General features: G+C 35.3%; 1 protein-coding gene across 1 annotated transcript in view; it reads right to left on the bottom strand.

Moving 5' to 3' along the window:
* Window positions 1–18,871, bottom strand: part of EYS (eyes shut homolog) — a 718,119-nt gene that overhangs the window by 477,875 nt on the left and 221,373 nt on the right. Inside the window, exons 19-20 of the mRNA XM_065730862.1 lie at window positions 11,795–11,992; window positions 9,432–9,553 (exon numbers count right to left, since the gene is read on the bottom strand). Of these exons, the coding sequence (XP_065586934.1) occupies window positions 9,432–9,553; window positions 11,795–11,992 (320 nt within the window). The remainder of the gene's footprint in view (window positions 1–9,431; window positions 9,554–11,794; window positions 11,993–18,871) is intronic.

Here is an 18,871-nt window from a genome sequence, read left to right on the forward strand (position 1 = left end):
GAAAATATGCTTTTGTTTTCTGTGAAACTGTCTTCACTTAGTGAGATCAGAATCACATAACAAAATTGAAAAAGGTCTTCCTTAGAACTTCTATTGTTTAAAAGGTCTTATTGTAAGACCTTTTAACCAATGCAATGACCATCTGTCATTTCTAAAGAAAAAAAAAATGATAGCACCCTCTAGTAATTACAATTATTCTACATATACATGCTACTCTAGGTATGTACTCATAAAAAAGGTTTCATATCAAGTGCTATGTGCAGCACTATCTGTTGGTGCCCATTCCTGTATACCTTGACAACCACTTTGTCAAGGTAAAAGGATGCTGAAAGTTTGGTTTTCACTCAGTTTGTCACACCCCCAAATCCTTCTCCTCAGAGCTGTTCCCAAGTCATTCTCTGCACAGCCTTTATGTGTGCTTGGGATTGCCTCGACTCAAAGTTCAAAGGCTTGCAATTGGCCTCGTTGAACTTCATGAGTTTGGCATGGGCCCACCTCTCATCAGGTCCCTCTGGATAACATATCTTCCTTCTAGCATGTCAACTGCACCTTTCAGCTTTGTATCATTTGCAGATTGCTGAAGATGCACTTGATCCCACTCTCCATATTGCCTACAAAGATGTTACACTAGTTCCAGGACTGATTCCTGAGGAATGCCAGTCGACACTGATATCCAGTAGGACACTAAGCTGTTAACTGCAACTCTGTGTGCGACCATCCAACCAGTTCCTTATCTAAGGCTTGGTTAATCTCAGTATCTGAGAAATAATAGAAGTTTTTGTTTAATTGTTTCATATGATGTCAATGGGAGCATTCCCAGAATTGGCTGCTTGTAAATAGGAATATGACAGTTTAGTACTATATTTTCCCTTAAATATATACTTCAAAGTAAATATGTTCATACAAAACAAAATACATATATTAAGAAAATTTTGTTGCTTTTTTTTTTTTTTTTGTCCTATTTTATTCTGTTGAAACAACAGCACTAAACTGTTTTAATTTGATCGGTGAATAGCTCCATTTACCTTGGTGATCTAAACCAAACTGATGGAACTTTAAAAATATCTTGCTGTATGGTCATTCTGATATCTTTCATCATATTAACACCTCAGTTCTTTGCTTTATAAATCAATTTTTAGTATGAAAGTTTCCAGCTTCAGCTAACCCTGTAGTGAAAATGGACAACACTATATCTAAAGCCCTGACACAATTTCTGGAAGTCATTCAAAAGAACTAATCAAAGGGCTATCTGAGAAGTAGCCAAAGGGCACTAGGTAAAGATAAGTCTAACAGGCTTCTTAAGTTTCAGAAAGAGAAAATTCAGTTGCTTTCAGGTGACAAAACAGTGAACTCCCTGCTGACCATGGTACAGGAATTGGCAGAGCTGGCAGTATTATAATCTATGATTTATATTGCGAGGGAAGAGTTATCAGAAGACTTGGCTTTGTTAGATCAGTTTATTATAACAGTACCCAGTAATGCCTCTAAAATTAAGAGTGAGCTGTTTTTTCCATTATGAAGCTCTTGGAGAAGAGTTGATAAGGAAGGCAAATTTGCTCAGAGTAGAAAGCAGGTATCCTTGTATAAGACATATTATTTCATAGAAAGAGAAAACAGACTGATTTTTTTTTTAATAGAAATTTATGTGGGAAAAAGATAAAGGGATGAGCAGACCTGGAGTTAGAGTTGATTTAGATCTGATGAGCAGACCTGGAATTTGAGCTGATTTAGATCTTTCCTTTCTCCTTCAATACCATAGTTGTGAAGATCTGTCTTTAAAATCAACAGATAGTACCCTGGTAAGCTTATTTTTTCCTTAAAAAAGATTAAAAATTGGCTTGTCAGTGGGTAATGCATGTTATGTGTCTGCCACAGTATCCAAAAAGCTGATCCTAAAATTAGGATATTTGTTTGGTGGCACTCTGGAATCAACAACAATTTTTCTGTCAGCTACAATGGAAAAAAGAGGAAGGGCAGGGCCTTTCAAATACTGATGTAGATATATGCATTATCTGTTCTCATTCAAAAATGAAAAAGATCTACTATACGATGACAGACAATGACATGCTTATCAAAACTTCTATGTCCTGACTTATATAAATTACATTTAGCTCACATAAAAGTGTAAGCCAAAAATGGAATTGCAGGAGTTGAAAAATGAAATACATTCAAAATGTAAGTAATGACAGAGTTAAGGGTTTGTTTTCTTTTAATGTAAGTCTTTATCTACTTACCAACTGCTTTGTTCAGTGTATAAAAGAGCATGAAGAAACCAGTCTACTCAGGGATGCAGAAAAGGAAAATATGTTTGTTTCTGTCCACTTATATTCAGATTAATGGAAACAAGAAAAGAAGAGTTAGTTTAAGTTTTCAGTTGAATGGTGCCCTAAATAAATTAGATAATATTTTAGCTGAGGTTGGTTTAAACATGCAGGTAACTCTTCATAGGTTGAATTAATGCCTCTTTCTTCTTCTTTAATTTTCTGAATTTTCAGCTTAAGAGATGATTTTCAGAACTGCAGAGCACTCAACACCCGCTACTGAAGCAAAAGGTTCTGTGTTTTCAAATAAAAGTATGTATTTGCAAGATGCCTAGCTTCATTGATGACAAATGTCAGAAAAATTCATCATGAGAAAATGTGCTTGGCTGTTCTCTAAGCAGAGTTTAGATGAGATTTAAAATTCTCTGTCCAGAATCATACAGCTTGATTTCAGAGACAATAGTAATAGAAAGTATTATGTGAAAATACAGTCCAGGAGCTCCTTTTCAGTAATTGTCCTGATGCACAGACTTATTCTACAGCTGTTTGATTAGTTCATCATCATTTTACTGAAATAAATTCAATCTTATTTCTTGTGTGCTGCATGTTAACGAAACTTATGGGCAGTTACCAAAGACTGATTGAAGATCTTTAAATTTCCTGATTTAACTCATTTGAGAGTGATTTCCTCATGGACCCATATCCTTTTGTGACCTTCTGCTCTGTAAATGTAACAAATACAGACAATTTGCTGTGCCCACCTCTCCGCAACTAAATCCTCGTGACTCAGTTAAGTGTTTATAAGGCCATGTCTCTATAAGAAAACTACCTGCCCATCATATCATGCTTTTCAAGATACAAATACAAATACTGCATAGTGCTTAAAATTCAGCTTATGAGAAAGATAATGGAAGGCTTATATGTCTATGGCATTTACCAACATTGCTGGTTAAAGCTGTTTTCACATGTGTCTACAAGTTACTTCCAAAAAGTCAAATTTAAGCAATTTAAATAATATATATAATATAATAAATAGAGCAAATACGTTAAATGAGAAGTTAATGAACAATTGTTTGCTTTTATCTTTAATAGATCCTCTTTTTCTCTTGGTTATTTGCTGACTTCAATTAGGTGACTAGGACATGAGACATCATAATCACTTCCTCCAAGCAACAAACAATTCTGTGGATCAATATGAAGAATATTATCCTAAGTTAGCAGGTCAATAGTTAATTTTGCACATTCCAATGGTTTTGACTCAAGTGGACATATTCAAGCATAGAAGAATAAAACCCGTAATGACTTAAGTTTTCAGTTTGTGTACTGCAACCTCTGCAGCTCTATTTATTCACTAGCTCTGCAGCACAAAGCAGAGGAAGTTCTTTCACTAGATCTTTAAAAAAAAAAACAACTTTTATTGAAGAACTATGAGGACACCTTTTTTTTTTTAACTATATGTATGTAGAAGATATATTATATCAGGGCAAATCAAATCCTCAGGGCAGCACAGGAAGTTGTATTAACAGTAGAAGTTTACAGAACAACTACTGCAGCTGTGATTTTCTTAAGTGAACTCCAGCTGCTTTGTTATACTTTTCTGGGATGTGTAATTGGTAATCTGAAACTGATTTGCCAAAGAGCTCATTCACCGTTTCAACACACGGACTGCCCCAGTGAAGTCAATTAAAGTCACACACAACAACTCTACTAGAATTCTTGTGACCTGGGAACTGTTAACAGCTGCTTCTTTGCTGAACCCTGTATGATATTCATGCTATATGGTATGACCTTTAGCTAAAACTGGGTGCTGTTTCAGACCAATTCCAGAGGCAGAGTTTGTTTGCTTTATTGACACCTTAGAGAATTTCCAGTCCCACAGAAATCTGAAAGTTGTTTCATTGAAGAAGGTGTATGTAGTCTCTGTTCTCATTTTGAATGTCAGACCACCTGTTCTTATCAGCTAGAAGGCAGAGCCTCCTGAGGCTGTTACTTTATCATACCTTGAGCATCTCTGGATGTTCTAAAATAAATATAAAGTTCTGGAGATAGTATTTTTTCTTCTCCCTAGTAAAAATATACGTGTGATTCTGATTTTAATGTTGGTAGATGACAAATTTAGGAAATTATGTCAGTGCAAAGACTTGACTAATTTCTTTTATGGGTAACATAAAACTGTTAACAGAACTACTACTTTTTACCTGTCTCTCAATGCTGTAATTTCTTACAATTAATCCTTCTTTCAAAATTCATGTAATGTGTTACTTGTGGGTTACACTCTTGAAATATGATCACTTGGATAGATCTCTTGTTTCTTAACTCAATTTTATTTATTTATTTATTTTCCTGGGAAATACGTGTACATAGCTGGTACTCCTTCATAGAAGCCTTCCCAGCAAGTGTACATTCCTAGAATCATGTATTGAAATTAACGTTTTTAAAAACAATCTACTGTAAGCGGAAAGTTTCAACCTCTCTTTCCCTTCCTCAGCTATTGAGGACTTTCTTTGCAGTAACAGCACTACAGCCTTCCTTTCATTTTATTATTTTGATCCATCAGTGTGCCTGAATAATTTTTTCTACATGCCTGTAAATCTTATATTTCACTGTCTTTTGTGTAGGAATGGCTGAGTGTCTCTTTGAACAGTGAAAATAACTTAAGATTTTATTCAGGAATGTTTTGTTATACATACATATTTTTAAACAAAAAACCAAACAAAAAACAAAAAACAAAACAAAACAAAAAAACAAACAGTGACTGTTTTAAGGGCAACTGGTGTTAAAGCATTCTTCTCAACATCAATATCATTTTTCAATACCTTGCGTTTTTTTTATAGTTAGGCAACAAAATAATATGACAATTTTGTATATTGTTGATCAGTATATGGGATAGAAATCCATGCTTAGTAGTACTAAAAATATTTGCCACTTTTAATGCTTGCTGGCCTAGGAGATCCAATGAAGGAAGTAATTGGCTCCTTTTACTCTTAGTAGTTGCAATAGGTAAAATAATTCCTCTTCCATGAAACCTGTATAGAAAAGAACTTTATAATTCATCACCCATGCTTACTATTGCTTCACTCTCTCTATTCTCTCTCAGCCTACAATGGGGATAGAGTCAGTGAGAAGCTGTGTGGTGCTTAGACACCAGCTGTGGTTAACACAGTACAGAGGACTGTAATCTTTTGCCCTTACCTGTGCTAGTGCGTGGTTAATACAACAAGGTTGTCCTGTTTTAAAGCTCCGTACTATGCTACATTATCAACAAGAGGAAAAGGATGGAATGTGAATATCTTTCTGGCAATGCTAATTGTCTCTGTCAGCTTCTCATTTTGACCTAGAAAAATGTATCAAAGATATCTGAGCTGTTGCACTGAAGAATGGAACTTACATTAGCATAGTTAGCCAATCAATTACTGAGCCACCAAAAGTTCTACTAATATGACTAATACTGACTTGTTCTGGTATATAGTAGATCTCAGGTGAATAGAATTAATGGATGCAGCAGAAAATCAGAGCCTCCTTAAATTGACCTAGTTGTGTCATTCAGTTGTGTACTTCACCTGTCCTGAACTCATCCCACGGTCCAATTGCTTAATGCCGTCCACTGCCTGAAGACTCAGGGGGAGTCTGTGAAGTGTATGTTGCCATTACAGTGTCTGCTGATATTCTTTCTCACGTTAAGATCTTTGGTCCTTGACTTGGAGTGCTGTAATTTATCTTTGGAAGAAAAGCATAGCTCATATAGAAATTTTGACACTATTGTGCTCTCCATCTGTTCTTAAGTCTTCCTTGATTATGCCTCAGTTGTTCCCAATTCTCCAGTTTATTAACTTTTTAAAGGAGAACACGTCCCTTTAAACATTAAAAATTAATTATCTACAGGATTGTTATGTCAATATCTATTCTTTTCCAGCTATTCTGGCTGAAGATGAGAGGGAATGGGTCTTCCATTTTTATCAGTACTCATTAATTCATTAATCTTGTTTCTATTCATCACTTAGAATCTTGGGATATAAACCTGCATCAGTTAAAATGGAAAAAATTCAATATCCTTTGAAAGTGAATACACCAAGAATGACACTGTATGCCAAATAATGTCGTTCCATACAAAAAATGAATAAAGAATTCATGAACGAATGAATAATGCAATTACTTCATGAAGTAGTCTTATATGTACCTTTCTGTAGTCAACTTAAAAAGATGAACCACATGAGATTTCTTTCATGAACGAGTATCAGAAATATTTCTTTAAGTCAATATACTACAGAGGAGATAACAAGAATGTTTAATAGCAATGAATTGTCATTGCCATAGCTAAACAAAACTACTAGTAATGCCCTATTTCTTGTCTTATTAATTACATGCTGATACTATTTTTTCAGTTACGCAGAGACACTTCTGCATTTTTAAGAGCACAATTTCACATTATTATCAAAAATTACAAAGAACAGCCTTCTAATGCAGAACAAGTTCTGACGTTCTTTTATGTGCCCATTAAGGAACATCAAAGTGAGCATTTCATTTTGAATATTTCTATAATATTGACAGCATTGGTGAACTACACTGAGAAAGCCATTGAGGTCTGAAAAGGATCTAAACCAAGGTCTAAAATTACACCTTCACATTAAGTTTCTATTTATTTCTTCCAGATAGCCATTGAATCCACATTGAGAAGATTTTTACTTTTTTTTAATGTCACTTTCTCTGAAGATCTGCATGCACCTCACTGATTTGCTGTGTTACAGCCCATTTACAACAAAATGGCATCAGTCTGTGACAAAAGATAAGAAATGCATAGATACTTCAGGACAAAAATAAACATGAATCAAGAAAACGTAAGTATGAAAGATAAATGAAGAAAAATCTAAAATAGCATTAAAAATTGCTGTCAGCTACCACTCTTTGGCAGGTTTAATTTTGCCTAAATTAAAAGCTCCCCCTGGATCTGCATTACAATTCATTTGGTGAAGCTTGGTGCAATCATATGTTCATAATCTAAAGAATCTTTAATTTTGTTCATTTTTGATATTTTTGGGGGCTTGCTTTAACTTTGCATACAAGTTTCCATTTTAATTCCATCTCATGTCACAGTTAATGCAACAGCTGCAGACAAATAATATGTGGAATGTTCACATACACTACACAATCTCATAAAAGCTAGACAGAACATTTCTTATTACCATAAAACTTATTTCTGGAATGCCTGATTGTGTCAAGTATGAAAGCTTGAACTATTGAGTTCTAGTGCAAAACAAAATATATGCATATGCAGTAATGTCCAAAGACAAGAACAAAAGCAACATAAGCTCTGTCGTCTCCGTAACAAGCACTGAATTTTATCCAAGGTACTTACTAGTACTCAAAGCATAGTTATAGAAATGTGTTCTAACCATGAAAAATAAGAAAGGTCTGGAAACAAGAGTAGATTATTAGAGAAAATTCTACTGAAGCACATAACTTCTGTTTAAGTTTAGGGATTAGTGATAACTGTGCATTACCACCAAGATTTATCAGAAAGTGCAATTTCCTTAATGTACAAGAGAAAAAAAAAAAAAAAGCCCAAACAAGCAAACACCACCGGACTCTGTTCTGGGCTCCTTGGATGGAATTCAGGTGGAGTGCTGGAAACATGAGTGCCTATCTCAGCATTAGGAGTCACACACCAGCCCTGTAGTGGCTGTACAATCAGACTGTACAACTACAGTGTTGTTCAGTTCACCTGAAGTGGACATCAGCAACGGGTGGCTGAACTCATCTATGGGTTGTACTAACTGCATCAGCAAGGAGTCACAACACCGTAAGTGTGTACTTAGATATAAGCATTTTGGTCTGAATTCTGCTCCTTTCTTTAATGTTTTGTTAATTTACTTTTCTTACAAGCATGCTTGGAGAAATTAGAAAACATTTTAAGAAGTCAATCTTTCTTCCTTTTTTCTTTTTTTTACACCACAACTAATTTCTTTGTCAGTTTGAATGTTCCCAAAACCAATATTTGTACTATTATAGTCTTAGTGTCCCTACTGAGTACATTGAAAATAAATTGGTTTCTGAGTTAAGATTCCTGGGGATCAGGACACAGAACATGGGCCAGGCCTGGTGCCAAATTTCAAAAAAATACAAATGTTTGTTCCTCTCCTTTATTTCCATGAGGAAACCATTTCTTGTTACTGATAAATTATTTTTAACACTTTCCAACTTTCAGGAACTAATATAGCTGAATAGCTTTGAAATTAATCGCAGAAGTACTTAAAATAAAGCAACTTTGCATTGTAAGACTTTTAAGCCCTCTGAGACCAATGTCATGGGTGTAAATGAATATTACTGTCACTTATAATAAGGCCATAAACACATAAATCGACTATGGTTGAAAACAGTCTCCTCAATTAATTCCCTAAATGACCATATTTCCTCAATAACTAATTTTATACAATGAAAACATTAATTTCACTCACTGCCTCTATTATTATAAGTAAATAATAATTCTATCAGGTCTGCTCTGAAAGTAATGCCTCCCAATTTATTATGTTGGCCCGCAATAGCAGAGGCAGATATTGGAGGTATGGAAGCAGAGGTTGAACCTTCCTGCCCATTATTTATTTAAATGCTGTCATGTGACAGATGGCAGCACAGGGGCAGCCTGACAAAATGGCATCTGACACAGAAGTGTCAAACTGAATTTCTCCATGCAGGAAAAACTGCACCCACTGACAATCATTAAAACTTGCTGAACATTTATGAAGACCAAACAGTGGATGTGGGTGGTGTGTTTCAGTAGTGGCAACAGTGACAGTTGGTCACCTGCACTGGTGCAGATTTTTATGAGCACTGCATGCAGGCTCTTGTTCGTCACAGGCATAGCCAGTGGTGGTGAGTATGGTGAAAAATAGAGTTTGTAGCTGACAATTTGCTCTATCAGTTAGTATTATTATGCTCTTTGCATCGGTTGTAGTTTCCATTGAAATAAATAGGAAGCATTACTTTCAGAGGACCTACATTAAAAACAAACAAACAAACAAACAAACAAAAAAACTGGAAAGATTAAATATAAAACTCTTTACAGGTATATGGACTAAGTGAATGTTCAGGACTTCAAGCAGTCCTGAGCACGTAACTTTAGCTTTCAGGAAGAACTGAACAAACATTTTAATTAAAAAAAAAAATTGTACTAACCAAATGCAGGTCAACACAGGTAGAATTGTGCTCACAAGCGTTGTTTATGCAGTCATCAATGTCCTGCTCACACGTTAGTCCTGCATATCCTGGGTTGCACAAGCAATAGAAGCCATTGACAACTGTAACAGAAATAGTATTTCAGTACTAGAGTTGCTTCAGTATAACAACCAAATGTTGTAAATTTAAGTAAGCTGCAGTTACAAATACTCATCACAATGGAGTATATGACAAGTGTAGACACGCTAGAATGGAAATAATTAAATGCATTACTTTAAAACACCATTTTAATATTATACACTGCATTTAAGTAAAAAAATCAAATGTTTTAATGTAAGAATTATATATCAATTTTCATTTACTAGCTTCTGAAAAAGTAATGACATCTTAAGAGCTAAGAAGTAATTTTAGTTCATAAAACTGTGAGTCTAAGATTTTATCTTCAGTATTGTGCCTGAGATAGGGATGGTTAAATGTTGTGAGTTTTTTGTTTGCTTTTTTCTTTTTATTTGGGTGTGGGTAGGATGTTGGGTTTTTTTTTGTTTGTTTGTTTTTTATTTTTTTTTGTAATAGCATTACATTAAAGGAAAATTTGCCCAACCTATGACGGATTTTTGTGCTTCATTTCAAAATTAGCAAGATAATAATAATTATACCTGTTTTTTTTTTACCATTAATAATTTGAAGAGATACATCTGTTTAAGGAGTTTGTGAGAACAGTAATTGCAGCTTTTGCAGGCCTGGATTTCCTATAAACTCAAAGAGGTCCCTGGGTTCTTCATTATCTCTGAAATTTACCGAGGAATCTAGTTTGTCACTACGTCTATACGCAGAGCTGCTATTACATTCATCAAATATGTTAAGTCCTCCAGAGCAGCACCATTTTTTATCCAGTCAGAGCTTTACATCTTCCTGAGTATTTGTGCTTTCTACAGTCAGTGCAAAATGTACAGTGCAGTGGAACTGACACGTTCAGGTGGTACAAGTTAATTTTAGAGGTACCACAAAGCCAAACCATCCACAAAAAGATATGGCATGAAGAACTTTACTGCTTCTCCTCTAAGTTCCAGTTCAAAGATGTTTCAGAGTAAATATACAGTAAACAGAAAACATCTGTAAACGTTTCAGACAGTCTTTGCTAGATAAAATATGAAGCCAGTCATCTTTTCCTCCAGATAAGAAAACATGGAATTCTTAAAGCTTATTCATAATTTTTATTTGTTCTTGTTTTGGACAGTGTTGGGCAATTACATATTTAGCAACTTGGAATCAGAAGTTTAGAACTGCAAGATTTTCTGTAAGTTTGTCTAAAAATTCTGAATTTCAGGGAAATTCTCAAATTGGCTCAGTGCTTCAAGTATGGTGGGGAAAAGATGAAGTCAGTTAGGCTCACACTGTATTAGTCCCTCCAGGGAAAGGTTAGTAGTTAGATAATTAGGCAATAATAACTTCAAAAGCAGTTACAGAGATGACTACTGAATTCCTTTTTCTAGTGATATGGGCTGATGGACAAAAATTATAGCTTATGAGCTCCACATGGGATATTGAGGGGGCAGAAAGCACTACAGGAGTAGTGAAGCAGCAGGATAAGCCTTCAAGAGTTTCTGGAATTTCTGTCCATCCTTAGGAGTTTTCAAAACTGAGTGAAAAAAAAAAAGAAGTTGGTCCACTAGGAGGTTTAACTATGTGACCTCCACATATCATTCACCTTTTCAAGCAGAGTTGGTAAGTTTCTCTGAAAATTACCACTTTCCCTTTTCTTTACCAAGCACGGAAAGTGTTCTGATGGGTTTTAACCCATAAAACTTCCTATTAAGTACTCCATTAAGTATTAGCTGCTGCTCAGTTAGCTTGTCGATACTGACAGAATTTGGTAGAGTAATTCATCATCAGGTTGCTTCTAAAGTGTGCAAGAATGACTACCAGGAAAATAGTTGGTTACACGATACAGGGCACATGATAGTAAATAGACACTCTGTTTTCTATGTTTGATAATTAATAAAGTTTTTGGACTCATTAGAATTATCACATATAGTGCCTAATTGCTCTATGAGCTCCTTTTCAGCAACTGACTACTCTCTCATCAGATGCACAATGTAAGATATGTTTGGCTAATTTAGGTATCAAAGGAGACAAAACAAATCTCATTAAAATTACTCATTAGCTGCCCTTAAACACACAAACCTCAGTACCAGAAGTCAAGGCAGTTGGCAAAAAAAATCCTCCAGGCACCGGCTGTGGAACGCCAGACAAGCTAGATTTCAGTAAATTATCCACTGTTTTCCCCAGAGCAGCTCAGCAGCTACAGATGCTTCAACGGAAAGACTACTCTACATTAAAAGGAGTAACCAGACTGAACTCACTGTCATAACAGTATCCGTGGAGGCAAGGGTTAGAACTGCACTCATTGACATTGATCTCACAGCGTGGACCTGCAAAGCCCTTCACACACTGGCACTGGAATCCAAGGGGAAAAGCATCCAAATTTATTTCTTCTGTGCACACAGCTCCATTCTCACAGGGATTACTGGCTTCGCAAGGCCTAAACTCACAGTTCGAACCTGAAAAGGAAAACAGCAAAGCTGTCAGCATTTAACTAATGAATATATCCCTGCAGCTGCTACCTATTATGAGTTGTATTTTCTTTAGATCCCTGCTTAAAATTAGGTTGGAGGCTCTCAGAGACACATATATGTATAGTACCATGCAGAAATACTTATTTGCTTTGTTGCTTTACACACAAAAAAGGACAACTTGTTCCTGTTGCTTTTTTTTTAATAATGAAGACATTGTATAGCAAAATCAAAATAGCATTTGAATACCTTTTGTATTTTTCTGTTTACCTTTGTTCACTAAAATGGCTCAAAAATTGCACTTAAAAAGATTAATTTTAATTTACAACTTCCTATTACTTCTTACTGATACTATCACAGATACATTTTGTTTATTGGTCAACTACTAATTCCAAGTATAAATTAAGTGTAAGTAACCTTCTATTATTGTTAAGCTTGCAATTCATGACTGCACAGAAATTATACTAAAATTATGTGCTGTTGCTTTTATTTTAATGATGAGTGGCTGCCTCCACAGCACATAAAATACAATACAGAATCTCACACAGTTCCTTTCTTGTCTACCCTAACACTCAAGTGTGTAATAGATTATGTACATCACTCTGGGGTAATCAAGGAACTGTGTAATTGTGATCTTGGGTTGCAGATGCCCTCATCTAAATCTTTAGTTTGCAATGGATTTTAAAAGATTTAAAGGTCCTTTAAAGTGAATCTTACTTTGTAAGCACATAAACAAGGCTGATTCATGTTTTCCAGCAGCAAAACCTCAAAACACTGACGGCAGACAAAACAGAGATCAAATGGGATTGTAAAGCTGCTTCTCCTTTCCCTCACCATTGCTAAAGGCAAGTCTGTTCTTTCAGGCTGTTTCAAGCAGACTTTGCTAGCTTTCAGGGCTGCAACCAGCTGTGCACCAGCCCTCTTAGGACTTGTGGAGCCTGTCTGCTTTCCTGCAGGTGCTCTGTGGGCTCTGCCTGTGCTGTGCCTACCAGAGGAGGCCTGCAGGGTTTGCTACCCTCCAGGCCCGCTGCCCAATTCCCTTAGGCCCCTGCCCCAGCTCTGGCTGCTCAGCCAGTCCTTCCTGAAGCACCTCCTCCCTCTCCTTCTTTAGTAACACTGGTGGCTGTAGGGCTTTTTCTCTCATTTTTCATCACCTTCTCATTACAACTGCTGTGCAGCATTTTTGGTTGGCCACTGGAGCCATGCAGCCCTGGCCTCACCTCACAGAAGGCCCTGCAGTCCTGCTGCCAGCAGCTGGGTTCCTGCACACAGCAGATGAGAGAAGCATTCATTTATGATGTATAAAGGTCCCCAGAATTTTCAATTACAATTCAGAAAATTTTTCAGAAGTGATTGACTGGTGTTGCAAGTCACCTGGAGCATTTAGGAGTTTTAATATTGTAGATGATTGCTAACAGAACTGACAATTCATATAGTTTATTGGGTATAATTTTGGGGAAGCTAAATCCGTTAAGTGGTTTATTTATTTTTAAGCAACAGATTGAATATTTTCTTATAGTTTCAGAAGAACAAAACTACAACGTAGTGGTTGAGATGAAGCTACAGAGCCATTCAGTACCATTCTGTGCTCATTTGAAAGCTTGACATTCCTTAAAAACACAGGATACAAGGAAGGGATGAAAAACTAATTGTAAAAATTCAGTACTAAGATGACAATTAGACCAAATGATATTGAAGTTTAACTTGAAAAATGTACTTATATGTACTGAGGTATATCGTGTCAGTAAAATGATTCAGGCTCCCCTGTAAAAGAACATCAGATTCACATGATATATAGAATAGTATAGGCCAAAATCAATTAAACACATGTATTTTCTCCTTTGCTTGTATTGCTAATATAGGTAAAATTTTGTTGGCCTTCATTCTTTTGTTGGCCATCTCCTTCATTCTGTGGGGACTGTTACTCATATAGTAGCCCACTGGCTCTCTTCAGGTCTTCTTAATAATGAAACACATGCTCTCCAAAACATCCACAGGATTTTAGATGAGCTAAATCTTTGATGTAAGGGAGAATAATCTGAGGGCTGAATTTTCAAGGCTTTTATATGAGAATCATTAGGTCACGGCCTGAAATAGTGACTAAGCACCTGGTGAAGGAGTATAGCCAGCCCTGAGAGCATAGAGAAGCAATTCACCTGTATGATTGGAAGGGGTAGACAAATTGTCTTCTGCCATTAGGATTTTTAAACCGGACATCACAGAATGAAAAAGGTAATATTCTCTAAATGTAGTTAGCTGACAGAAAGTCCATCAAATGTGAAAGAGTACCAAACAGAAGTTTATTAATAATAAGTTCAGCTCATCTTTCCAACTATGCTTATTTCAATTAGACCTGTTTAATGTTTTTGCTGGTTTAAGTCTTGACTACATTTTATTGATTATGAGAAGAGATTGTCTTTACTAGAGAATTAAAAGTCTCTTCATTAGCAAGAAGCCTAACAGAACATAAAAGAATATGGACTAGCAATTAAGTTACACAGTCAAACGACATTTCTGTTTTCAATGGCAGAATACGTCAGATGAATATGAACATAAAATATATAACAAATAATGAATAATTTATTTGGAAAACACTTCTTTTTTGTTGAAGAACGAGAAACACTGCATGATCAGAAATGTAATTCTAGTACTAATCAATTCTCGTTTCTATAGCATTTGTTTGTCTTACTTCTTACTTAGGCAATAAGTATCATAAATGAAAACTGAAAATAGATATTTTTTCCCTGAAAAATACTTTGATTTCTTAAATATTTATTAAAGCTATTATTAGAAGTCAAAAGAAAAATTTATAGAAATGATGTAGTAAATAAATTACCTGTCATAAGTTTTCATTTCCTTATGTAAAATGATTGATGTTTGTTTGTTATTATTTGTTCAGCATAAATTTGTATATGAAATCTTTTGATGTGCACTACAGATTTCTCCTATAATCAAAAATGGCATCTCTTCAGTGCTGCTATTCTTTTGGGAAAATAATTTAATAAAAAAGCCATTTGCTACAAACATTTTAAGGAATTAAATCTGACAACGGCTTTCAAAGTCAGCATTTTGCAGTAAAAGTAGGAAAGGAATCAATGACAAAATATATCTGATTGCAAACTGCAGGCATGATTATGAGAATATAGTGAAAATAAACTCTCTGTGGCTAGTTCTGGATCAAGAGGAGTGTCACTTGAGGTCCAATTTCCTAAATACTATTAAGTGATCTAGTACTATTGTAATATATGGACTTAAGAACACAGAAAGCTTTGAGGACGGATGAAATGGCATTGTTCTAAGTGTTCCACATGGAGGCATGGACAAGAGGTGCTGAACCAGCCAGGTAGCATCAGATGTGGGTCAGAGGAAGTAGATGCACTGTGAAATGATGAGGTGTCAATATCCCAATTCTACCAGTAATCTCCATTCCAAATTCATAGCCAACATGCTGGTTTTCCCAAGATTGTTCTTTTGAAAGCATTTTAATTTACTAAATAATTTGATCACATCAGAGAAATCGATATTATTGATGTCATCAACTTCCTATAGTTCCCATCACAAGAAGCTTTCATAAGCATATCATAGCATAATGGGAAATCCCAGGAACACTAACAAGCAACTATTTAAATGGTTAAATTTTGAAGTCCATGAAAATCTAAAGAATAAATGTCTTATAGATAAAGATTAAATTGCCATTTTTCTGTAACTTTGAAAAGTTTACCAGTATCTCTGAGAAGCTTGCAATTTTATTAACTAGCAGCTTAGTTCTTTGTCTTGTGGCATAAGAAAAGAATGTAGTACATGTACATAAAAGAATACCATACTCTGGAACTGGACAGAAGGAAAAAAAATGCAGAGCATGCATGTATTGATATTACTCAAAACTAAGCCAAGTATTACTCTAACATTTAATAAATTCAGCATGTATTTTCTTTCATTTCAAATTTACAGGAATTTCTTATTTTTCATGGAATTAAAATCATACTTTATGTAAAGAACTTTGTGATTCTGTATAAGTGAAGGATCATTATCAGTGAAATCTGTACAAATTGAAAATCATAAGGGTTTTTTTTTATTATTTTTTCAAGGAAGAATGTTTGGAAAGCAATACTTGGCACTTTGAAATAAAAGGTATTTAATTAATTTTGTGAAATAATTCAGGCCATGCAACAATGATGGAACAAAGACAGGGACAGATGCACCACAAAGATAAAATGAAAATCATATTCATATTATTGCTCCATACCTGTAAAAATTTCTGTAAGAACAGACAAAAAAATTAGACATATTACTTAGGTGCATTTTTTAATGTAAAAAAAACCAAAACAAAACAAAACAAACAAAAAAACCCAATTAACTACAGTACAATAAAGATGCAAGTCTATGTGCATATATGTGCAATTCAGATTTCATTCTATATATCATACTTCACTCTTTCTCAAATAATGAAAAGAAGAATGCTACTGAGGAAAACAGTTATCTTTAATGTAGATCCTATTGAAATATATGCAATTCTTGCTGCTGTTTTCTTCTTTCTTCCTTTAATACGCCAGAGCTCAACTGGAATTACTAACGTATGTGGAGAATGTACAGAAAGTTGGTATTAAACTTATTTTTTCCTCCTGGCCTTGGACCTGTGGATGTCATTTTTGCCTGTACTGATTCCCACCTTTAGTTCAGGCAGCTAGACTCTTCTGGGTTTCAAGATCCTGTTTTCATTTGCTTAAAATTTACCAGATTGTCCAGGTTATTATTTACAATGTATACCAGGATTATTATTTTCTTACTATGATTTGAGTGTTGGCAGATGTTCCTACATCACAAATTGACCTGTCATGTAGAAAAATCATGCTGCAAGTTTTGCTTTCACCAGAAAGAAAAAAACACCACTCCAAAAAACCCCCAAAATTGATTATCAACTTTTCCTGATAAAGAGAAATATCCTCATTATTTGTAGGGGAGCCAGGGAAAAGGCAATAATGTTTTAAACCTTTGAAAATCTGTGATTTGCACATACCTTTTGGGAAGTGAGGGAAAGATGCATTGAGATTTTCATTTGCAATGAATATACCTTCTATCATCTACATAGCATAAATCTCCTCCCTGTCACCAAGGTACTCATACAACAATCTCACAGCACAACTAATGAGATTCAAACCCCTGATCTGCTGTAGATGACTGGATTTAGAGAGGCAGTATTCCCAGAGTACTCATGGCTGTAAAAGCTCAGAAAATATTTCTTGTGGATCAAGGTGCATCCCAGGGTGCAAACTGTAAGCAGAGCTGAAATTACAACACATACCTCACTGAATTTTTATGGACAGATTTATCAACTATGGTTTTTAGAGATGACTTTGGGTTCTTGGCACTGTACCAGAAGGTCATAGGTCTTCTACAGGTCTTATCATATATGCCAGTCCTTCGTGGGTGTCTTATCATACCCTGGACTATCTAAACGATACTACAGTTGACTAGGTTAAAAATCAGCTCACTGATCTACTTGTTTTTTGGGACAGAAATACCTGAATTTAGGCACCAGTTTATGACAATTTTTTAGAAACAATTGAAAGCTTGATTGAAATAACAAATTTCCAAAGAAGTTCTGCAGTTATTTCATATGGGAGACAACAGCAGCTCCAAGCCAACCTTCTTCTTTATTGCTTAGGGGAAATACTGATTTCGTAGATCATATACCATAAGCATGGACACACTGCTTCTTTATCTACAAAAATCTCCTACATGCCGCAGTGTCCCTTCATAGCTCTCTGCACTAGTTTTATTTTTTCCTAAGTAAAATTTGATTTGGCTGCTCAGCATCAAGAGAGTGGCAAAAACAGATATAGACTGATGTTGAACAGGAGAAATTCTTCTGTGGTCCAACACAGACATATGCCACCAGGAGCCACAAGTCTCAGAAAACTGCCTTTTTGCATGGGTCTTGGCACAGCAAAGACTGAGATTTGGCCTGTGAGTGCTGAAAAAGTAATTGCTCCATTATATCTACTTTAGTCTTTTGCCTTCATGAGCACTCACATTTCTTACTTATTATCTGTTTTGTAATTAGCTGTTCCCATAATAGAGTGTCCTGTGCTGAAAACTCCATTATTAGTCTTGCTTTTCAACAGACTTAAGCATTTTTTTTTCTGCTGAGTTGCCTTTCTCACTAGTTTACTTTCTTTTGCAACACGTTTAATGGCTAATTACCATTTTTGCTTTAATCTTAATTGCGACACATTTGGAGACATGTGTCATTAAGACTGCAACAAATAAGAACACGTTTCCTCAGAACTGAATTTCAATTTTCCTCTACAATTACATATATTTGATGTAAAAGGTCATACCTAGTAGCAGCATTTAGACCAAACAAATACAGTGCATTTTTTAAATGAGTCATGCAATCATTTGGATCAGAGGTTAATTTTCTTTTCTCTCATTAAGAGCATGTTAACAAGGAGCTTTTTTGTTTGTTTGTTTTTAAGGAAAAATAAGAGGAAATATTCATGTCTACTACTGAAGAGGTGTTACATATCAAATATACAGTCTTAACACAAAAGAAACATTTTCATTTTTTCCTCCTTGCTGAGATTTTCTTGCAAATAGCAGTAGACAGAATTAGTACATGGGTAACAGAAATGATGGTAAAGTAGTAAATACCAGTGTAGAAAATTGAAGAAATTTGCAATTTTGGTGTGTGACTGTAAGATCTGTTCTTAGCTTTCAGTCCTGAGTGAGAATAATGCATCCTCATACAACAGGTCCATGTCTCTCCTATACTGAGGACTTCACATCTGAATGCAGTACATCAGCTGAGGTCTCACCAGTGCAGAGAAGATGGGCAGGATTACCTCTCTTGACCTTCAGACCGTG

This window comes from Cyrtonyx montezumae, unplaced genomic scaffold (assembly GCF_038088225.1).
Source record: "Cyrtonyx montezumae isolate F1298 unplaced genomic scaffold, pur_monq_1.0 scaffold_13, whole genome shotgun sequence".
NCBI classification, from domain to species: domain Eukaryota; kingdom Metazoa; phylum Chordata; class Aves; order Galliformes; family Odontophoridae; genus Cyrtonyx; species Cyrtonyx montezumae.